This window comes from Arachis ipaensis, chromosome B4, assembly GCF_059453495.1.
Source record: "Arachis ipaensis isolate K30076 ecotype BB chromosome B4, ASM5945349v1, whole genome shotgun sequence".
Classification (NCBI taxonomy): Eukaryota; Viridiplantae; Streptophyta; class Magnoliopsida; order Fabales; family Fabaceae; genus Arachis; species Arachis ipaensis.
This window is the reverse complement of record NC_142439.1, coordinates 12937220-12960935: the sequence shown is the minus strand read 5'-3', so window position 1 is coordinate 12960935 and position 23716 is coordinate 12937220. Positions and strand designations below refer to the sequence as shown.

Below are 23716 nucleotides of genomic sequence, written 5' to 3'. Positions count from 1 at the left end.
GAAGACTTAGGCAGGGAGAAGGGGAATATTTATATGCATGAGTAGGGGCATATGTGGAATTAAATGGGTGAATTGGAACTTTCAATTGAAAACGTGCTAACTCAAAGTGTCGTAATGGTGACAATGATTATTATTTAATTAGTTAACTTCAAAAACGAAGTATTCTTTTGCTTTGACTTTGATTGATTAATTGTGCATGTAACATGTTACTTACATATTGTGTAGTTTTAGTGTTATTTAATTCATGATATTGTGTGGATGGCGGACCAGATTGGCGGCATATTTGTTTAGAGATCTTTCCGTCTTTAGTAATTGATGTATGGGTTCATTTTTTTGTGGTTGGTAGAATAAAGTATTTATTTCTCTCTCTCTCTCTCTCTCTTTCTTTTCAGTCAACTTTAATTTGGTTGGTTAAAAATATCTTAATTTTTGAAAGCTTGCATTTAACATGAAAATATTATTAAAGAATTTTTTAAAAAAATTTACATAAAAAAAATAAAATTTTGTGGTATTTAACGTGTTTTATTTGTTGTAAGAATATAGATATTTTATCTTTTTTTTTTATTTTTTGTAAAAGATTTCCTTTCTTTTATTTCATGCATCCAATTATATAATAAAAATTTTTTATTTAATGTGTGGCGGCTCTGTTTATTTAATCAAAGTTGGATAGGGTGTACTGTGCTGCAGAATTGTTAGGGGAAGACAAGGGTGCGGGTTTGATTTCCGTTTTTATTTTTTCGTTTTATTTTTAGTATTTTGTTTTTTAAATTTTATAAAACAAAAAAGTAAAAATAGTAAAAATAATAATTTTTTGTTTTTTTATTTTTATCTCTTACTTTTATAAAATTTAAAAAATAAAAAATATTAAAAATTAAAATAAAAAATATAAATGCCCGAACGCACCATAATATTTTAGTGAAAACTTAGGTGCAGTTGATTTCACGTAAAGTTGATACCTGAGAGCCGTTAAATGATTTGACTGATTTGACTAAATTTTCATCTAACGGCTCTCAAATATCAACTTCACGTGAAATCGACTTCACCTGAGTTTTTACCTAATATTTTATATATTTGCATCCAATTACGAAGGATATGAATAGGTGCATCCAGTAGGTAGTTGGGCACACATGCATATTATTTCCATTACATCTATCATGATACTACTGGTGCCAAAACATTACGTTGACAACAAAAGATAACATGAATTAATAATTATATTTTTGATACTTTAATTTTTTTTAAGTAAATTTTATTTGAATTTACTTAATTTTTGTATAATTTTTTTTTTACTTTTAGAATTTATCAAGGATTGAATTTTAAATTTTTTGGATATAAAATTTTGATATCATATCATGATATATACCATTCATTCTAAAAATTTAAATTAATAAAAAAAAAATATAGATAGATATATAACATTATCCAAGTCATGTTGAAATTAAAGTTGCACACACGTGCTTATTATTTCCATTACATCCAAGTCTTATTGAAATTAAATCTCTTAGAATTGCAAAAATATTTGTGTCTGATTTATTAACTAGTGGTACTTAAGTATATTTATAATTAAGGTGATCTTGTCATTTTATATAAATTTCAATATTCAAAGACGATGTATTTGACTGGATGTGTGAGGAGTTTGGTGGGTGGATGACAATAATGGAGTCTACCACCATATATGATTCCGGTCTTTAATTAAGCTACGGTTTTTTTATGTCATGTTTAAAAACCGTAACAATAGAGATAGTCTATAGCAAGGTTCCGAAAATCAAATCAATCAATAAACCGGTAAGATGATTAGTTCAATAGTTCAACTGGAATTCAACCGGTTTAATTAAATATAAAATAAAATTATTAAAAATTCTATTTTCAAAAATAAAAATTTATATAGCAACAATCACAAACACAAACTTATACAAATTAAATGCAGTCAACAATTAAGTATGAATTAGTAACAAAGATTTATACAATTTCTAATCACATCAACAAACCAACAACACATGCATCATTAGAACACAATCAACAATTACATCTAAAAGTTCAGAAGACAAACTCAGAAGTCAAAATCCATTACAATTAGACAATAACATCAGAAATCAACAAAAAAAAAAAATTAAAAGAAGTACCTTCAGCAATCAACAAAATTATTTCAGAAAAATTAACTCAAAGTCATAAGAGCAGTGGACCTGAACAACCGTTAGAGGACGAAGGTGAAAGCAAGGGTTGTTACTGCTACAAGAAAAATACCCATTCAGCTACACTTTTTTTAAGTTACATTTGAAAAGCGTAGCCTATTCCTTGAATAGGCTACGCTTTTTTGCATGGTGCCCTTTTATAAGAGAAAAGGAAACACTATTGAGGCATCACTTCAAAAGCGTCTCCTTAGATATTTTAAATATCACTTATAAAGTGTAGCCAAATCTAAAAAGCTATGGGTACACTTTTTAAACCAAAGGGAGCACTTTTAAAACGTAACTCATTTATTAAGTTTTGGGTGCGCTAGCTTCAGAAGTGTGTCCTAATATTAAAATACCAAATAAACACTTAGTGAAATTTTGTTTGCCCTCAATCGATCACCCTCAGTCCCTCATCCTCACTCGACACACACCCTCATCCTCACTCAACAGACACACGAAAGAGCGAAGAAATCAGAAAACTAAGGGGGAGAATGGGAAGAAGAAGAGAGGAGAGGGAAGGAAGGAGAGAACGACGGCGGCTAACTGGCTAGGGCTCTGTCATCGTCGTCGTCGAATGCCAGTGAGAGAGAGAGAGAGCTTGAGGAAGAGAGAAAACGCAATGGAGGAGAGAAGAAAGGGGTGCTCTATCGCCGCTGAAGCTCCACCGCCGCTGCTAGGGCTTGTTGTCATCGCCGCTCTGCCACCGCCAGGCTGATGTACCGCTGCCGAGGATCTCGAAGGGATGTCTTGCCAAACCCGTTACCCAGTTTCCGTACGCACCTGCTACCCTCTACGGCGTTGGAGTTCCTTCAAGCTGAGCTCGAGCTTCAGGAAGCGGCTTTGCTTTACATTCTTAGTGGAATTTGCGTTTTATTTGTTTATTTGTTTATTTTTTCTGAATTGTTACTGATTCTGCTTCGCGTGGCGATGTTATTTTGGAATAAAGAGGGAAGAGAGGAATTGCTTGTAGTGTTACTGAGCCACATTCAGATCCTGAGGGTGACAATGAGGAGGTACTTTCAGTTTGCTTTGGTACTATATCTGTTGAAGAATTTGTGAGTTGGTTAATTTGTTGTAATTGTCAGGTTAGTTAGAAATCAGAAGTTAGTTTGTTTGTTTCAGTTTTTGACAATTTGCTGCACTATATCTATTAGGCTAGCATCTGTTATAACAGTTATTTTAGTTTCAAAAGTTAGTGTCGATTAGTTTCAAAATCTGATCATTGTAGAACTTGACAGGAAGGAATTTGATTCAAGAGCTATAATCTTGCATGTTTCTAAATTCTAAGTGGTCAGTTCAGTCCCCTATTGCAGCTCAACTATGTTTCCTGAATTTTGATATCAATTAAAAAGCAAAATAGAAGATTTGCTAATGACTTTCAATATGATGCTACAATTTACATTTTACAAAACACCATATATGAATCAGTTGCTGATCCTTTTCTATGTTCTCAGAAGTTATATTATTTTAAACACCAACTACCAATGCACGTTCAGCTGATTTACTCGGATCAGTGTCACATTGGAACTAACCTTCTTTCTTTGTTTTTTCAGTCTAACTCAACTGTGTCATCATTTGGATTATGAAATAGATCTTGTGGATGTGAAGTGTTGGAGTTGGCACAATGAGGTTGTTGGAGTTTGGGTGCTTGGTTGCAGTTCTATGTGGTCTTCTTGTGTATGTGAAAGTTGAGATTTACATTGTAACTGTTGAAGGTGAACCTGTTACTAGTTATGGAGGTGGAATTTATGGTTTTGAAGCTACTGTTGTTGAATCTGATGAGAAGATTGATATCAATAGGTAGGTAATTGCAATTACATTTTCCTATGAATTTTCCATTTTTGTTTTTTTCCAATGACATGTAAATATGTTTTGAGGAGGCTAGTTAATATGATGAATTCTCTTTTGGTGAAATTAACCTTCCAAATCTAGTTAATATGATGAATTCCTTGAACATAGTGGTTGCTTTCAATTTCCAGCTTCAAGCTATATTCCTCTCTGATGCTTTTTTGGGTTATGTTTTCTTTGCTTTGGGTGTTTTACATGGAAATTTGATTACCAATTTAAATTCTCCTTAATCACATAAACCCGGAATTCATCTGAAAACTAAAGAATTAAGCTATGTTTTTCTGTAGGCAAACAAGATTTAATCTGTTATTTATCTGATTGATTATTTATTTTATTTTTATGTTGGTTATGGTGTACAAATATAAAATCAGGACATGGATTTGTTGTTGGAGATGAAGGGTACAGGCAGGACAGTGACATTCAGAAAGTTAAGCTTTCAAGGGAGGCATTGACACAGCTCTCCAAGTTAGTTGAGTCCAGAGTTAGTACAGGGTGAGTATCTTTTTTTTTTTTTTGTGTGCAGCTTATGAGAATTTCTTTCTTCTTAATTGATGTTGGAACCTGGAAGTGCTCATTCAGTTGTGTAGGTGATGATGATATTTGGATTGATAACATCGGATAAATGTGTGAAGCTCTAAACAATTGAGTGAATTTATAACTAATACCTTATGAACTATCATCTGTTTCCTCTGGTTGAGATTGTTTACTGAATTTTGATTCTATCATTTTAGCAGATCCAGAACTTGAAACATCGGTTCTTTCAGTTTGATAAGTTTTATAACATAGCATAACTTTTCTTGTTAGAAATCTAAGTCAGATTTTTCTTGTGCAGTCTCGATACGATCTTAACACTATTCTATTCCTTTTGGAATTGGGGCTGCTGCCAGGTTAGATTAAACACTATCTACCATAAATCTTCTGTTTGCATATCTAGAGGCTGTGGATGGCAGCACCTTGGGCCTTTCATAAATCTAGGAGCATTCTACCTATGTGGGATTTCACTTGCTGCAACATTTGCATTTTGGGTCAAATTAAGAGGTAGAGAACTTTGGATTGGTATGACCATCTTTTCTAAGTTCAAACAGCATCCTCCCCCTCTCCCTGTAACTCATATTTGTCAATTTGCACTAGGTTCCATTTTTCTGATCTTATAGCTGATGAAGTCTCTAGGTTAATTTTAATTTTGTTGTTTGGATTTTGTTTGAATTTAATTAGACTTGAATTTTTAGGTTTAACTTAGTTTGAATTAGGATTTCAAATTAGAATTAGCTTTAGTTAGTGAACTTTGAACATGTTATTCTAGTTCTTGAGTGTTGTATTGTTGATAGTTTGGATAATAATTCTTGATTTATTTTATGTGAAAGCTGATTAGATTCTTTATTCCATTGGGTGATGTATGTAAAAGCAATGTCGGCATTTTGAATTTCGAAGAAGCAAATTTAGAGAAAAAGAAAACATGTGGATATGTATCTTTACTTTTGGGGATGTGAACTGATTTTCATGCATTAATTAAAAACATGGTTTGGTGCTTTATCTTTTTGTTACTAAGATTCATATTCATTTTGCAGCTTCTATTTACACCAATCCTGGATGGAAAAACACTTTTGTATTCAGTTGTATCAACTTTTGAGGTGAGAATAGGAATCGCCTTTGGAAGCGGTGGAAGCCAGTCACTTCCCGCCACTGAATGGCCCAATGTTTCTTCTTGTCTGGTGTGCTTCTACTACGTTTGATTTAATATAATTGTTCCAAGAAAAATAATAAAATTTGAGTTGTGTTGTTTTTCGTAAAAGACTTCTATTTGCGGTGCTGTTGCAGAAAGAATATGAACTTCAGTTTTGATGCAACTCTTAGAAATTGTAATGCATTATGGATTATGAAGCTGATTCTATGTAAATGGATATCAGCTTGAAGCCTTTCATGTAATCATGCTTATTTTGAATTTAAATTTTTGTAGGAAAAGCTTTTTACTGACACCTTGGTTAAGACCATGGTGGAAGAAGCTTTTTACTTTGCCTGCTGGTTATTTGATGAATAAGGCTGTTGGTGGCAGTATATATATTAGAGTGATTTCGGTTAGTAAACTTTCAAGGAGTTGCTTCAAGGGGGTGGGGGGGGATCTAGGAGGCCTCAAAATGGTACAACCAATTTCTCGGTGGACTGTTTTGATGACAAGGACCTACAAACATTTGTCGAGGTAGAAGTTGGGGACTTAATCAGGAGAACAGATGTCAGACTTGGATCAACCCCTCAATGGAATGCACCATTTAATATGGTTTTACATGTTGGAAACCTTCATTTCAATCTTTATGAGCCTCATCCCAACAATATCAAGTGTGACTACCTAGCAAGTTATGAAAACAAGGTACCAAAATAATTACCATGTCAGGTCAAATAGTAGTTACGTTCTTTAGTCTTTATTATGTTTTGGAAACTACTTCAACTTTTATACAGCAACCGAAACTTGATGCAAAAAAGTCATTGATTGATTCATTGTTTCTTGTGTATTATGCTTCATTCCTTCATTGTGCAAACCAAGCTTGAAGCAGCTAAGTTGAAGTGAACTGCACTGCTGTTGCATTTGTTAAGCATACACAGATATCTCATCTCTATTCATGGACTACGAGAGGATTCACAAACCTCATGTCATTTAGCTCCATTTCAATTTACCTTTTGCACTGTCTTCTTCATTATGGAGTTCAAATTAGTCAGCCACCGTTGATGCCTTCCTTCTAATTTGTTAATTAAGTTGTTTGTTATGCAGACTGGAATAATTTCCCCAAGTAAACTGAGGATGAAGCTTATAGGTCACAGAAAGAAGGATGGATCCAACAGTAACTCATCCAGAACTTTTCCTTCCAGAATTGATAATGCTGAATTTGTCAACAGTTTACTACCCTCTAACAATGGCAACCCTGACGATGAAAGTCTGCATTTCATTTCTTTCTATTTCTTGTGTGTATATGATGAATGGCAATGACTTCATTAATTCCTTAATTCCAGTTACATCTCCCAGCTTAGAAGTTCCCTCGTTAAAGACTCAGTATGAACCAAAGGGAAACGGTGATACCGGCCTTACCAAGATACAGCATCTTCAAAAGGCTGATGGTGGAAGTTCAAGCACTATTCACCCGGTGAGAACAATAGAAGAGGAGAATCTTGATTATGACAGTAATGCTAGCTCATCCAGCTTGATTTTTAATAGTCCTTCCTAGAAAAATGCTCTTTAGGCCAGATTTTGAGATGGATAATTGATTTAGAATATGTTTAATTTGGTGGGTATGTTTAATTTAGTGTGAGATGTATAAATATTCAAAATTATGTTCATTCTAATGCTTTTGGTTCATTATAAATATATTTTTTGTTGAAAGATCATTTTTATTATTTAAAGAAATTATTTATTATTATGTATTTATTTTTATTTTATAATATTTAACTCATTTAATTAAGAATGTAAAATGATACATGTAATCATATTACTAAATATTATGTTGTACAAAAAATTATTAGAATATTATATATATATATAGAAAATTAAAAAAAAAGAGGGACCTAAGGCTACACTTATAAATGGTAGCCATGGTATACAATGTGGCTACGCTTTACAGGTGATGCAGTAGTGTTGAAAAGCGTAGCCTATTCTGGCAAAAATGGAAGCTGAAAAGCGTTGCCTTTGGTCCTAGATAGCATCACTTGAAAAGCGCACCCTATTCCCAAACGTCAAAAGCGTAGCCTTTGGTGCAGAAAAGCGTAGCCTTTGAGAATAGGCAACGGCCGAATAGGAATCACTCCAAAAAGCGTAGCCGTAGCCTAAGGCATCATTTTTTTCACTTTTGGCTACACTTTTCAAGTGTACCTGAATGGGTGTTTTTCTTGTAGTGTACTGTGAGTAAGCAATAATCGTGGGAGAGAGATGCGACAGCGAGGAGAAGATCTCCGAGGAGACCTTCATGATGGTAATTAAGGAGAAGAGCTCCGAGCGCAACGGCGAGAAGAGGACCGATCTGTAGAGACTACTTCTGGTTGTGATGGCACAATGACAGAGACACAACTTCAGAGTGGCCACCGCCGATGAAGGCAAAGACGACGACGCCAACAGCAGCCCCGAGAAGACCTGGCAACGCAAGGAGACCCTTGAAGAGGAGACGGCGGGGCTAGCGGCGTTGTAACTCAGCTTGAGGTTTTTTTTTAATTAAAATTATAAAAAGCGTTAAAAAACTGATCAGTTCACCGGTTTATTGCCGGTTCGACCGTTTTTTCACTAGTTTTTTGTCAAGTGGTTTTTTGTGTCAATCGGATAGACTAGAGAATCGGTTCCTGATTAATCTGATCAAACCGGTTAGTCCGGTTCGATTTTTAGAACACTAGTCTATAGTAATAATTTTTTATTTATAGTAACAATTTTGAATAGTGCTTTTAGAAAATAGATTTTTGTCACATAATTTAAAAAAAAAACGTCACAATAGATGTCAAAGATCAAGGTTTTGAATGTTCACCTTTTTTAATTGAATTATTTCAGACTTTAGATCAATTTTTGTTATGTCGTATTTAAAAATTGTGATTTAAAAGTGTCTACTAAGGTTTTCAAGTTTCAATTTTTTATCTTACGATTTAGTTTTGGATTTGTGTTCCTTGAAAGTGGAAGTCTGGAAAGTACTTACTACTTTGATAATTCGGTTTTTTGAATACCAAAGAAAATGACAAGAGTTAAAGTTGTCCATGCATGATTCTCGTTAGTAAATAGCTGTAATTAGCATTAGTTATAGTGTGTTGACATAGGGCTATAGTGGAGGATAATATTTCTGCTATCGCAAATGTTAACAAATCACCGATGATTCATAAACAAAGTCACAAAATGTAATTGATTCTATGACTTGTTTACACTTATATATATAGAGTTTAAACTGATGTTGTAGCAGTTATTAGTTACAAGTGTATCAATATCTTGGTTTGTGTGATACAGGGAAACTCAAGTATACTGTGTTCCCAGTCTGAAAATGATTTTATCAATTGAATTTCTCTATTCCCCAAGAAAGCGCCAGCCAAAGGATCGGACGATGATATAATTAAAGAATCCTACTTTAGTTGCAATTACTTAATTAATATTTTGGTATCATTAGGATTTTTTGTTAGAGGTTTTTCCTATAAACATTGTGATAATATATATAATATAACTAGAAGAGCTTATTTCTTTTCTATTAGACGATATTTCTGTATTGTTTTAGTATTTATGTTCCCTCGCCTTTAACTTTACAAGTTTTGTAAGAGGGATAGAATTTTGATATGAGATGCTTGTAAACTAATGTGTATATATATATATATATATATATGTATTTCCTGTGAGTATGGTACTTTATATTGTGAGTATGAATGTATGTTAATTAAAAATTCGGTCTAAGTTTTAAACAAGCTCATACTTTAGTATTAAATATTATAAGAGTCGTCGTAATACCTGAACTATCGTAAGACCCTTATTGAATTATTAGATAACTTTTTATTCAGAAAAATTTAGTAGATCTTTGTGGGGTGGATACCTATATCCCATCCCGGTAGATATTTCGAGAGTTCTCAATTAGTTTCTTGTCACAAATAATATCTACAGATATTGATTTTAGTATATTTTTTTCCATCCTAACAGAGAAATTATTGCTTAAAGAAATATTGACAGTTCCTTCTCGTATCGATGTAAATGGTATTTTCTTTCTATTCATTTATAAAATTGTTGGTACTAAAAATAGATTTTTTTTACCAGAAGACATTTTGACTACCAATTGTTTCGACTACAGAAGCAGAGACGAGCAAGCTGAAGTCGAAGAAAGATAGTGCAAAGAATGTCAAAGTCGAAAAGCAGTTACTTGAAGACCAAGGTAAGAGAATAAATGGAATGTCAAAATTTGGGAGTCAAGATTCTTTATAGTCAAGAAGGCAGGGTCGTGGCCTGAGAAAAAGGAGGAAGCGAGATCGTAGGTAAAATTCTTCATGGTCAAGTCTATTCTCATAGTCTATAAATAGGAGAAGTTCACAAGAGTTCAGGGACTTCAATAAAAAATACTTCACCATCACACCAAACTCTGCAAAAATTTTCAATCCCAATGACGCAACGGAAGATCATAGAGTGCAAGTGCATGTGAGTGCCAGAAGTTCATTTTTATTTTATTTTCCTTTTTTTTCTTTCTTTTTCATTTTAATTCATTTCTTTTTATTTCTTTGCTTTCAATATTTTATTGTTATTTTACTTTCTTTCAATTTTAATTTTACTCTTTCATTTATTTAAAGCTTACATTTTTTTGTACTTCCTTTTATTTGCTACAATTTGCTACCAGTATTTCGACGCAATTTGTTTTGACACAAACGCTTAGTAATTCCTGCGTCGAGCCCACTTTTTTTAGAAGAGTCGTATCTATTTCTCGAATTGAAATCTTGATACAAGCTTGATTTGACACCCTGTCGAAGTTACCAAAAATCAAGTGAAACAAAAATATACTTTAGACTAAAAGACAAATAGGTCTCTGACCTTTTAAAACGGAGACATTTTTGTCCCTCAAGATTGGAAAATACATTTCGATCCCCCACATTTTAAAACGGGAGACAATTATACCCTTCCGTCCGTTTTGGGCCAAAAACGGCAACGGAGCCAGCTGACATGGAGGGGCAGTGAATGACGTGGCCGTTACACTCGCTGAGGTGGATTGGGACAAAATTTAACTAAACAAATTCGTCCCTGAAGTGCCAAACGACGCCGTTTCCACCGGTGAGCCCTATTTCATCCAAACGCAAGGTGGAAGTCATGGCCGCTGCTTGTGCGATCGTCCATGATGAGCGAGGGGGGTTCTTCATGCACAAGATCTCTCACAATAAGAAACAGTTCAAAGGGGTTTGATCCTCCTCCACCTCCTAGATAATACTCATTGGTTTTCTTCACAAGCTCCATGATCCTAAGGTGTTCATCTTTCACAACTTTAAGCTCCTCCTCACATTCCTCTACAAACCCTTTCATTTCCTTAACAAATCCACCTCTCTCATTGTTCTCGCTGCAACATTTGGTTACAATCTCTCGAATTTTGCTAACACGAGCATTGAGAATGTATAACATCCTAATGAAATTCTGATGATCAATTATTGCTTCTTTCTTTACTTCAGATAACTCATCCTTTATACCTCCCAATAACACTTGTAAACCAAGCATCAGATACTCTTTCTCTGTCTCATGTTGCACAAGGCTATTATTGTTTTCATTGGAGTTGCTTATATCACCGTTGATTTTGGGAATGTTATGCTTTTGATTCATAGCTTCTCTTCTTCCTTCTGACTGAGCCACCTGCTCTACAATGAAGTGTAGCAAACTAGTCTTCCCATCAATGCTTTTCACATCAGGAAGCTTCCTAAGAGCACTTAGGTTGAAACCTTGTGCATTTCCCCTAGAAGTTCCGGCATTCATCCGGTTTCCAGCTTTGAGAATTGCCTCAAGAAACTTCAGTAATAGGCCACTAGCCCTCATCTCCTTGCAACCCTTTTCAAGAACTTTGGCTTCAATTGGTTCTTATGACTTCCGTGAAGCGCACAAGCTCCAAAGGCGCGTGAAGGATGGTGACATTGCAAGATAACTTAGAGAGCAACCAAACTCTCAAACAGAAAGATAAAATAAACACAACTTTACCAAATCACCAAACCATGAAGAAGATAAACATCAATAAAATGAACTCAAATTCATCATATTCAACAAAGATCCATCAAATTCTAAGTCAAAATAACGAATCAAACAACCCCCAAATCAAAACAAAAACTTCTTTTTTTTTATCTATTTTGGGAAAAGATTAATAGAAAACTGACCCTGTAGAGTGTGTTCAAGCACTTGGAGCAGCCACCAAGACCAGGAAAGCCATTGACATTGTTGGTTCTACTGATGCAATTCTTCTCTAACTTTCTCACAGTTTTATCCCCAACAAGTTCACCATTTTCATTAACTAAAAATGCATCTGGGCAACTCAGAGGGTGAAGCCTTATCCCACAGAAGCAGAATACAACATCACATGTCTCATTGGGTCTTTTCAGCTGAATCCCTCTCACTTTCAGTGCATTCTCTAAGTCATTCACACATGTTTCTGAGTCATCTGGTAACAATGGCATCTCATATGACAATGATGATGTGTGGGTATGGCTATGGGTTAATGCAGTGGAAGAATATGCAGAGTATAACCATGATGCAAGAACAGGGCAGCACCGTATGCGGTAGAGCTCCATGTCAGAACCACCACCACCACCGCCTCCACAAGCATTCTTTATACCGTCAAAGAGTTCATCTGAGAGTGTCAAGGGGCAACCTTTGACATCAGATTGTTCAGGGAATGCAGGGATGGTTGCTGTTGATGGATGAGATGGGCCTGGGCCTGGGCTTTTGTTTGGGAGGATGGGCTTAAGGGTTTGAAGGGTTGTTGTTGATGATGAGTCATTGCACATGCAGCAATGGAAGAAGAAGATGATAATGCAGAAGAGGAAAAGGGTTAGTGGTAGTGGAGCTGACATGGTGTTTGATGAAATGTTTATGAGAGAAAAAGAAAGAAAGGGTATAATTGTCCACTAAAATTTCGTCCCAATCCACCTCACCAACTGTAACGGCCACGTCATTCACTGCCCTTCCATGTCAGCTGGCTCCGTTGCCGTTTTTGGCCCAAAACGGACAGAAGGGTATAATTGTCTCCCGTTTTAAAACGTGGGGGATTGAAATGTATTTTCCAATCTTGAGGGACGAAAATGTCCCCGTTTTAAAAGGTCAGGGACCTATTTGTCTTTTAGTCTATACTTTATTCCTTTCTTATAAGATTAAAATAATATAAATTTTAATCTACTTATCTATCAATAATTATTATAATTTTATATATGAATGGAGACAGATATATCAATTTTGCACTAATATTCCCAATGCAATTGACGGACCAATACATGGATCCCCTGACTTAATTTATTTTTGGCAAATCAGAACCCAAAACAAAACTTATAATCCTAAAAATAAGAAACAATATAGATTCAGAAGCAAAAATTCTTAATTAAAAATCCAAAAATCAAAACCCAAAACCCCCCAAATTTCACAGAACCAACTGAAAATTGATACATACTTTCTCTGTCTTCACTAGCTATTGTTGTTCACCATCATCATCATCAGGCGCTTACCTCGCTCATTAGAGATTGATGCTTCTCCTCATCAAAAACCTTGACTCTTCAATAGATTCATCGGAGCAGCGAATCAACCTTCAAAACGTGGTTTACGTGCTTACTCGTTAAAATAGGAGGGGTCGCGAGAGAGCAGAGCGTGCACAGACTTTTTTCGACACTGAAAAGGGAGAGGGAGTTAGAGAATGAGCGAGAAGAGATAATGGAGAATGAGATAGAGAATGCTTACCTGGTGAGCGCGGTGATGAGCAGTGACGGTGGAGAAGAGATGATGAGACGAAGGTGAAAACGAAAGAAAACGGCAAAAGAACACTCTCTTAGCTTTCTGTAAGACCCAGAATCTTTGAAAAGTCTTATTATGATCAAGTCTCAAATCCTACAGTTATTTATAGCCTTAATTTCAGAGATTATTTTATTAAAGATAATTAAGGCAAGTTTTGATTTATTGAATTTGAGATAAGTTATGGGTATTATCCAATTTTACAATTATTGGATTATTTTCTATATTTAAATCATATAATTGGTAGTTGTGAAATAAAAAGGATTTTTATATGATTTTGGACTAAATAATTAATATTTTAGAATATTGATATTACTATTTTGGAAAATGAAGAAAATAAGTATATTATTTCTAATTATTTGGTGGGGACATTTTATTGAAAATAATTTATGAAATTGATGAGCAAATAGTATTTTTATACATTATTATTAATGGATTAGAATTTATTTCTAATTACTATATTATCCCTATTTTTAAGTGAAATTACTAAAATGCCCCTAACCCTAATTTTTGAAAATAAAATCCTAACCCTAAAAACCCTAACCCATTACCGTTTCCCATCAGAAGCTGCAGTAGCAGCCGCAAGCCCCTTCTTCCCCCCCCCCAAAATGAAAAGCACACACAAAACAGGGGAGGAGAACTTCTGAGAGAGATGAGGGAAAGGGAGGAAGCACGGCGCCGGCGGGCGTCACTGCCGCCGCGCCGCCGTGTTGCATCAGGGAGGGCGAGTGAGCGAGCAAACAGACACGAGAGGGAGAGGATCGCGCCGCCACGGTCGTCCAGGAGAAGCGCCGGAGAAGCTGCTGCGCGGCCCAGAATCCGCGTTCAACTCGCCGCCGTTCAGACTCCAGTTGCTGTCACCCTTGTGCAGGCGCCGTCGCGAGGTAGCCTTGCATCCGCCGCCGTCTTCGCGGGGCTTATGTGTGGCCGCGGTTGCTCCTCGCCGTGGATCCGTGTCGTCGTCCTTCAGCCATCACCAAAGCAGAGACGCGCGAGGGAGGTGGACGCTGCCAGAAGCACCGTGCCGCCGCCGCTGCCTGTGCTGTCGTTGTCGTCGCCGACATTCTCGAGCGCCGCCATCAGAAATGGTTCAGGTCGCCGTTAATGGAGCTGGTTGGGGTTGTTCCAAGGCTTTGCCGCTGCTGCCAGCTCCTGGGTGCCGTTCAAGTCGCCGCTCCTGCCGCCCAAAACTTCGCTGCCGTCGCTGGAGAACTTTGCCGGTAAGGGTTTTAAATTTGTGGCTTCGGTCATTTTGAGTTTCGAGAAGGTTTTGATGCTGTACGGCTCTTCCAGTTGATCCGCCGGAGCTTCTGGCCGCCGCCGGAGCTGTTGCCGGGCCGGTTCGAAATCGTAGTTGCCTCATTGTGTTGTTTCGGTAAGAAATTATGTTTCGAATGATCTCGCGTTAGTATTCTGTTGTGTTCGGTTAATGAATACGAGTTTTGATAACGTGGCGTCGAGTCCTGATTATTGTATGTTACGATTAGTGTTGCTATGGTTATTGCGAACGTGACTGGAAGCTGAGGTTTTGGCTGCCGGAATTGTGGTTGTGGATTTCGGGTCGAGGCGGAAAGGACTTTGTGGCGCGTTTGAGTTATGGATTTGCGTTTTGAGGTAGGGCGCTTTCCGAAAACTATAGTTTATTATTGGAATTATTACATATGGGTACTGATGTGAGATATTGTGTATTTGGTGATTGTATCTGCCTTATGTATTATTTGATTGACTCGAATGACTATGGATGTTGGTTTGGCTGAATTGTTGTGTGGCTTGTGAGATGTAATGTTTGAAGTTGATTCTTTAAAGATTTGAAATGAGTTTAATCCGTTGAGGATTGGTTTGAATTGAGTCAACTATTTTGATGATGTGAAGATAGAATACTCTTGAAATTCAGCCTGGGTTGCTTTAATTGATGTGGTTTTGATAAATGATTTATTGCTGAACTGATTCTTTAAAGCTTTGGAAATGAGTTAAATCGGTTGATATTGAGTTGATTTTTGAAATGGTTTCCTTGAGATATGCCACTGAGGCGATTGTTGGACTTAGCTTGTTTTTGAATTGATTTCTGGTTTTGAGCTGTTGAGAAGGAATGAGAAACAGTTTAGTTGGGACCCGAACCGGGTGGCAAAAGTCCAAGTTTTAGGGGAGGTGCTGCCGAAATTTCTATAAAACCTGAGTCTTTATTGAAATGTTGTCTGGAAAATGATGAGTTAAAGACTTCTGCTATTTTATTTGAATTATCAAGAAAAGGAAGATTCATGCTTTCGAAATGAGTTAGTAAAGAGGAAATTGTGATTTAGTCTTGCTTCTTAAGAAAGGCATTGTATCTCTTTCAAGAGAAAGTTATTTAGATGAAACTTGTGTTTTAAAGCTGTTTGAATGCGAAAAGGGTTTATGCCTTTGAATTTGACTTGGGGGTTTTAATTAAAGGAGTTTCAATGACTTTGAAAGAACCTGAGTGTCTATTGACAAGTTTCATTTTGAAATGTTTTGAGAAAGGTTTGAGTACTCTTTGAATTCTGAATCCTTGCAAGACTAAAACAATTTTAACAGATGAAACGTTTTAGAATTTGTCATGGGGGTTAAAGCTGGTTTTGCCTAAGTAGAGGAAACGGCTTTGAAGGAAGTAAATGATTACGTGACTCGGTTTGGCTTGGATCCTATTTTATTACTCAAATCGGAAAGCCAATGTTTTAATGATTTTAAATGAATTTGGCAAAATGAGTTATGCTGTTCTCCCCTAAGGACTTGGGACTCTGCCGAGGAACTTTTGTTGCAAAAATCTCATTGTTGGATGGGTGATTTTGAATGATTCAAAAGGAATCTTTAACTTTCCATGGTTTTGGAAGTTTTGGAAAGAGAATGCCAAGAGTGGCTTTGTTTTAAAAAGGGAACTCACTTTGAGTAAATTCGGCTTATGAGCCTGAGATGATTTGAGAAATGAGATTTCTAAAGCCAATGCTGAAAAGAGTTGAAACTCGATTTCAAAGTGAAATGAATTGAGAAAATGATTTATGGCTTAAATGCCGACTTTATGAATTTAATGATGTTGATTGGTGGAAGTGATGTTTTGTCGTGAGCCGGAATGGCTGTGTATGATTATACATATTGGTTGGTTCTGGATTGAACCGTGAGCCGGAATGGCTGTGTATGATATGAATATTGGCTGGTTCTGGACTGAACCGTGAGCCGGATGGCTGAGATGGATGTTGATCCATGGATGAGATTGAATGCATGTTTATGCTGAATCATTGATAAATGTGAATGTTGCACTTCCACTATCTGAGATACGAGTTTCCCTGGGTAGTAGCAGTGGCTAGCCACCACGTGCTCCGGGTCGAGACTTGATACTCTGTTGACCCTATGTCGTAAGTGTGGCCGGGCACTGTGAAAGGCCCGGATGAGCTCGCCCCCGTAAATATTCACCAGTGAGGGTGATGGATATGGATCATGATTATGATCAAGTTTATGATGAGTATAACTCGAGTTGGGGATGCACGACAGAGGGACAGTCCAATGGTTAGCTACCAAGACTTGTCGGGTTGGCTCTATAACCGACAGATGATATCATCAGCCACTAGGGACAGGCATGCATCATATGCATTTGTGTGACATTGGTTGGGTGTGCATATTATACTTGGTTTGCCTATGTGATTAATTGCTAACTGTTCTACTTGTAATAACTGTTTGTTTGTGCTTGAACTTCCTATCTGTGTTTGCATCTGGGACTCTGTTGGATTTGTGGTGATTGGTTGTTGGTTGGATTGTTTGGGCCTAGGGCCGTGGTTGGAAAGAGATGAACTGATGGTTGATTTCGGTTTTGTGTTTCTGGTTTGGAATAAAATTATGAAAGGCTATTTTTGTTCCGCATAGATAAACCGTTTTGAAAGGCTTTTGAGTTTTGAGAATTGAATGGTTCCTCTTTCAGTAAAGATTTTTGACTTTACTTTTATTGAAAACCGTGTTTTTGAAAAGAGGCATAAGAAGGTTATTAATCACTGGTACGGTTTATCTTCATGTATCCTATTACAGTAATTCCCAAAAACCCTCTACTGAGAATCCTTTCGAGGATGATGTTCTCACCCCCCTACATTTTTCCCCTTTCAGGATATGGGCGCAGAAGTTACGAAGAGTTCTTTTAGTTGTGGTTGAAATGCTTTGTATTGCTTTAGACTATTATTTGTACCCTCGCCTTTATCTTGAGATATTCTGTAAGAGGGATAGGAATTGTGTTGGATTATGTTTGTGATATTATTTATATATATTTATGTATATATATGGATGTACTCTTTATGAGTTTTGTAAGTTGTATGGTATTTATGGACGTATGTTATCGGATGAAAGTTTTTGGGAGCGGTATTGCGGTTTAAAGTTTCAAACAGGCTCATATTTTAGTATTAAATAAGATAAGTGTCGTCGTAATGTCCGACCTATCAGAGTCGCGCAGCCGGAAGCGTGAGCTTTGGTAGTTAGGGTGTTACATTATGGTATCAGAGCAGTTCTTCCTGTAGAGCCTGAGGAATGGACTGACTATGCTTCAATTGCATGCTCTGAGCGTTTGTCATGGAATAGGTCTTGTCAAATGACGAGAATTAGAGCTTTATGCACATGACGATCTATTGATTAACGCTATTAGTCTTGCATTGCATAATTCCTGATATTAAGTTTGGCCGGCTTAATACCAGTGAATCTTGTATATAACAGCACTAATGGGTTATCATAGATGATATACGAGTTTTGAGTGAAGCGAATCGCTGGTTTTGGAAACGTTAGAAACTATTTCTCGAGACTGTTCAGTTGTGTATCTTGGATTTTGTTCGAGTCGACCTGTTCTTCATACCCTAACTTGAAGTTCTTGTTTGCTACTCCTCCTGAAAAGTAATTTGATGCTTCCACTCTGTTTCTCTATTCATATGCATTCTTGTTTGATCTTAAGTGCATATGCTTGTTTAAAATCCTTGTTGCATCTATCTTCCTCTGTTTGAGTTCTTCTTGATTCAAGTATTCTTTGATATAGCCTTGAACTTGTCTTAATGTGCTGTGACTTTTAACTCCGGGTTCTGATTCCATTCTTTGAGAAATTGTTGATTCAGTTTTTCTCTTACTGGACAGTGATCACAACCAATTTTGAGATTTTATAAATTGCTGTTGATTAGATATATACTTTTCTATATATGAGACTTTGAAATTATTTATGCAGTTTAACAACTATTTCTTTCTAATACCTTGTCTGTACTTTTACTGGTTTACGCAATTGCACTTACTTTAAAAGTAAATTTGACTTTCTAGTGATTTTACTATAGCTCCAATGGACATCTTTATTTAATTGTGTATTTGGATATTTTTCAAAATTTTGGAAAGAAAGAAAGAACTTAGGTGCAGTTGATTTCACGTAAAATTGATACCTAAGAGTCGTTAAATAATTTGACTGATTTGACTAAATTTTCATCTAACGGTTCTCAAATATCAACTTCACGTGAAGTCGACTTCACCTAAGTTTTTACCTAATATTTTATATATTTGCATCCAATTACGAAAGATATGAATAGGTGCATCCAGTAGGTAGTTGGGCACACATGCTTATTATTTCCATTACATCTATCATGATACTACTGGTGCCAAAACATTACGTTGACAACAAAAGATAACATGAATTAATAATTATATTTTTGATACTTTAATTTTTTTTAAGTAAATTTTATTTGAATTTACTTAATTTTTGTATAATTTTTTTTTTACTTTTAGAATTTATCAAAGATTGAATTTTAAATTTTTTGGATATAAAATTTTGATATCATATCATGATATATACCATTCATTCTAAAAATTTAAACTAATAAAAAAAATAATATAGATAGATATATCTCTAACATTATCCAAGTCATGTTGAAATTAAAGTTGCACACACGTGCTTATTATTTCCATTACATCCAAGTCTTATTGAAATTAAATCTCTTAGAATTGCAAAAATATTTGTGTCTGATTTATTAACTAGTGGTACTTAAGTATATTTATAATTAAGGTGATCTTGTCATTTTATATAAATTTCAATATTCAAAGACGATGTATTTGACTGGATGTGTGAGGAGTTTGGTGGGTGGATGACAATAATGGAGTCTACCACCATATATAATTCCGGTCTTTAATTAAGCTACGGTTTTTTTATGTCATGTTTAAAAACCGTAACAATAGAGATAGTCTATAGCAAGGTTCCGAAAACCAAATCGATCAATAAACCGGTAAGATGATTAGTTCAATAGTTCAACTGAAATTCAACCGGTTTAATTAAATATAAAATAAAATTATTAAAAATTCTATTTTCAAAAATAAAAATTTATAATTAGCAACAATCACAAACACAAACTTATACAAATTAAATGCAGTCAACAATTAAGTATGAATTAGTAACAAAGATTTATACAATTTCTAATCACATCAACAAACCAACAACACATGCATCATTAGAACACAATCAACAATTACATCTAAAAGTTCAGAAGACAAACTCAGAAGTCAAAATCCATTACAATTAGACAATAACATCATAAATCAACAAAAAAAAAATTAAAAGAAGTACCTTCAGCAATCAACAAAATTATTTCAGAAAAATTAACTCAAAGTCATAAGAGCAGTGGACCTGAACAACCGTTAGAGGACGAAGGTGAAAGCAAGGGTTGTTACTGCTACAAGAAAAACACCCATTCAGCTACACTTTTTTTAAGTTACATTTGAAAAGCGTAGCCTATTCCTAGAATAGGCTACGCTTTTTTGCATGGTGCCCTTTTATAAGAGAAAAGGAAACACTATTGAGGCATCACTTCAAAAGCGTCTCCTTAGATATTTTAAATATCACTTATAAAGTGTAGCCAAATCTAAAAAGCTATGGGTACACTTTTTAAACCAAAGGGAGCACTTTTAAAACGTAACTCATTTATTAAGTTTTGGGTGCGCTTCAGAAGTGTCTCCTAATATTAAAATACCAAATAAACACTTAGTGAAATTTTGTTTGCCCTCAATCGATCACCCTCAGTCCCTCATCCTCACTCGACACACACCCTCATCCTCACTCAACAGACACACGAAAGAGCGAAGAAATCAGAAAACTAAGGGGGAGAATGGGAAGAAGAAGAGAGGAGAGGGAAGGAAGGAGAGAACGACGGCGGCTAACTGGCTAGGGCTCTGTCATCGTCGTCGTCGAATGCCAGTGAGAGAGAGAGAGAGAGCTTGAGGAAGAGAGAAAACGCAATGGAGGAGAGAAGAAAGGGGTGCTCTATCGCCGCTGAAGCTCCACCGCCGCTGCTAGGGCTTGTTGTAAGACCCGGTTAATTAACGACTAATTAACCCATAAATGAGAATTTATTCTATAAAGCCAAAAATGTTATTTTTATGGCTTAATATGATAGAGGAGATTGAGACGAGAATTTCGGTACCAATTTTATAGAAATCGGACCAAGATTGGACCGAACGGGCCAAACCGGGCCAACCGGACCCAAAGTGGGCCCTTGGCCCAACATAACTAAACCCTAAAACACTTATTTCAGCACTCTCTCTCCTCACTTATCACTCAAACACGCTGAAATGGAGTAAGGGAGGGGAAGAACACTCTCTCAAGTTCTATCTCTCACTTGATCTTCAAACCACCATAACTTTTGATCTAGAGCTCCGATTGCCGCACCGTTTGCGGCCACGCGTTCACCGCGAAGATCTCTACAAAACCCATACAATCAATCTTGAGGTAAGCCACGTTTTTATCTTCGAATTTCCAGCCTTGATTTCGAGTTTCATGAGCAAAAATATTGAGATTTTGGGCTCTTTGATGTTATAGGACCCAACTCTCTTGAAGGAGAAGGTTAATCTTGTCTCCTTGGACCTTGGGTGTGGTAAGATTCTCAACCCTAGTGTAATTTGTTGTTCTATGATGTTTGGGTATTGAGATGTTGTGTATGGATATGATGATTGTGGCTTAGGTTGTGTATATGTGAATATTGGAGCTTGATTGGTGATTTTGGAAAGCTTGGGAGAGGGTTTTGTGTGATAAAATCTGTTCTTGGAGGTGTTGAGACCTTGAGAGCTTGTGGACAAGTGGTTTGGAAGTGTTCCGGTTGAGCTTGGGTAATCGGCTAAGGTATGGTTTCGGTTTCCCGTATCTAATATGTAATGTGGTAGGAAATACTTAGGCTAGAGGCCCTAAGATAGGAATTGAATTGTTGATGTGGTTGAATGGTTGAGATATATGATGTGATCATATATGTGATTATGAATATTGATGCCTTGATTGTGTGATATATGAGAAATGCATGTTGTGATATATGCTTGATGGATGATTGAGGTTGAATTGATGGGTGATACCATGTTGATGGTGAGTATGATGTTGATTATGTATAATGATGGTTGATTGGAAATGGTATTATTGGAAATTGGGATGAGGGAGGATGTATGACATGATATTGTGTTTGTCCTTTAGCAATTTGATTGAGAAGTGTTAAAAGGGTTGGATGGTGATTTTGGAAATTTTGGTAAAGTGTCAATGTGTGAGTTGAGGATGGCTTGTTGTTGATTTTGGTACATTTCGAATGATTTCAAAGAAAAGGCTTGAAATTGGCATGTTTTGATTGATTTTGAAAAGAGTTGAAAGTGACTTGTTTTGAAAATGGCACTTTGTGGTTTTGTATGAAAACATGGTTTTTGGGCATACTTTGACGGGACATAACCTGGACTAAGGATCTCTGATTTGTGCCAAATCTATTTAGAAATGAAATTGGATCCGGGATGTCCATGCCGTTCGAAGAACGGGTGAAAAATGATTTAAAATGAGAGACTTATGACCGTCGGAAGATTGGGGGTTGAATCTGTGAATTCTGCAGCTTTTAACTTAGAAAATTTTTAGCAGAATAACCCTCCGCGCGTAGGCGCACTTGGCGCGTGCACGCCATTCTTCCAGGAAGCACCATCCACGCGTGCGCGTGGTGTGCGCGGGCGCGTCGATGCGCTGCGCCATATTCCCAGCTATTTTCCAGAGAGTTGTGCCAGAATTGTGCCAGTTTTGTGCCTGGGCGCAAGAGCACCCACGCGTACGCGTGGCTGACGCTTGCGCGTCGTTTGGATATTTTTCAACCCGCACGTTCGCGCGTATGATGCTTGCGCGTCGATGAGTTTTTGGCCATCCGCGCGTGCGCGTGGAGTGCGCGTACGCGTGGCCTTGTTTTCATCCCAAAGTTGATTTTTGAGTTTTAAAAGCCAAATTTCATACTTCTAAGCCTCCGATCTCACCACTTATATCTTAAATCATTATGATATGCCTAGCATGAGGAAAAGGGCTAGTGAATGTGGTAACTTGCGAGTGAAGCAAGGGAAAAATGAATGATCAATGATGATCAAAGATGATTACGTGAGATGCGGAGAATGGCGGTGGAAGTGCTTGTTATGCCATGGGCCGAAGGGCCGTAATTGTTAATGAATTGGCTGGTTATGGATTTAACCGTAAGCCGGATGGCTAGATTATTGCCGTGTTACGGCGGAGCCATGATTATGGCTAAGTATAAATGCATATATGCTGTTGAATGAATTGTGAATGTTGCACTTCCACTATCTGAGATACGAGTTTCCCTAGGTAGCAGCAGTGGCTAGCCACCACGTGCTCCAGGTTGAGACTTGATACTCTGTTGACCCTATGTCGTAAGTGTGGCCGGGCACTGTGAAAGGCTCGGATGAGCTCGCCCCCGTAAATATTCACCAGTGAGGGTGATGGATATGGATCATGATTATGATCAAGTTTATGATGAGTACAACTCGAGTTGGGGATGCGCGACAGAGGGACAGTCCAATGGTTAGCTACCAGGACTTGTCGGGTTGGCTCTATAACCGACAAATGATATCATCAGCCACTAGGGACAGGCATGCATCATAAGCATACTACATGAATTGTTTGAGATTGCCTATTTGACTTCATATTACTTGCTAATTGTCTAAATGCCTTATCTATTCCTATTTGTAAATCTCTTGTCTGATATAACTGTGTTTGCTATATTATACTCCTGCTGGTGGTTGGGAGGTCTGAAGGAATTGGAAAGGGAAGTATTAGTTAGACTGAAGAATCTTTAGTCAGTTGCCACTTACGGTTTAGTTTGTTTATAAGCTTTGATATTATCTGGAGAAAGTTCTAGGATTGCCTTCGGCTTTCCTCTATTATTATGTATTATATATGTGAAAGCTGTTACCGTGCTGGGGACCTCTGGTTCTCACCCAT

At 36.7% G+C, this 23716-nt stretch overlaps 2 protein-coding genes and 1 pseudogene across 2 annotated transcripts; 1 reads left to right on the top strand and 2 right to left on the bottom strand.

Moving 5' to 3' along the window:
• Positions 1 to 3907: 3907 nt before the first annotated feature.
• LOC107638910 (uncharacterized) lies at positions 3908 to 5652 on the top strand. The gene is made up of 4 exons (XM_021120767.2): positions 3908 to 3974; positions 4394 to 4514; positions 4855 to 5060; positions 5591 to 5652. The coding sequence occupies exons 1-4, from the start codon at positions 3908 to 3910 to the stop codon at positions 5650 to 5652; spliced, it is 456 nt and encodes a 151-aa protein (XP_020976426.2).
• Positions 5653 to 10785: 5133 nt separating this feature from the next.
• LOC148566696 (formin-like protein 8 pseudogene) lies at positions 10786 to 11733 on the bottom strand (annotated as a pseudogene).
• Positions 11734 to 11738: 5 nt separating this feature from the next.
• LOC148566695 (putative GPI-anchored protein At4g28100) lies at positions 11739 to 12550 on the bottom strand. Its single transcript, XM_088484385.1, has 2 exons — positions 11853 to 12550; positions 11739 to 11759 (listed from the first exon to the last, which is right to left on the bottom strand). Exons 1-2 carry the CDS (start codon positions 12543 to 12545, stop codon positions 11739 to 11741), a joined length of 714 nt encoding a protein of 237 aa, XP_088340511.1. The 5' UTR covers positions 12546 to 12550.
• Positions 12551 to 23716: the final 11166 nt, after the last annotated feature.

Excerpts from the sequence above, each read along its gene's own strand:
- LOC148566695 (XM_088484385.1), bottom strand. The coding sequence starts at position 12,545 with ATGTCAGCTCCACTACCACTAACCCTTTTCCTCTTCTGCATTATCATC. Across the intron at positions 11,760-11,852 it reads GCTTGAACACACTCTACAGG|AATTTGATGGATCTTTGTTG; the intron begins GTCAGTTTTCTA and ends ATTTTGACTTAG.
- LOC107638910 (XM_021120767.2), top strand. The coding sequence starts at position 3,908 with ATGGAGGTGGAATTTATGGTTTTGAAGCTACTGTTGTTGAATCTGATG. Across the intron at positions 3,975-4,393 it reads GAGAAGATTGATATCAATAG|GACATGGATTTGTTGTTGGA; the intron begins GTAGGTAATTGC and ends ATATAAAATCAG. Across the intron at positions 4,515-4,854 it reads GAGTCCAGAGTTAGTACAGG|TCTCGATACGATCTTAACAC; the intron begins GTGAGTATCTTT and ends TTTCTTGTGCAG.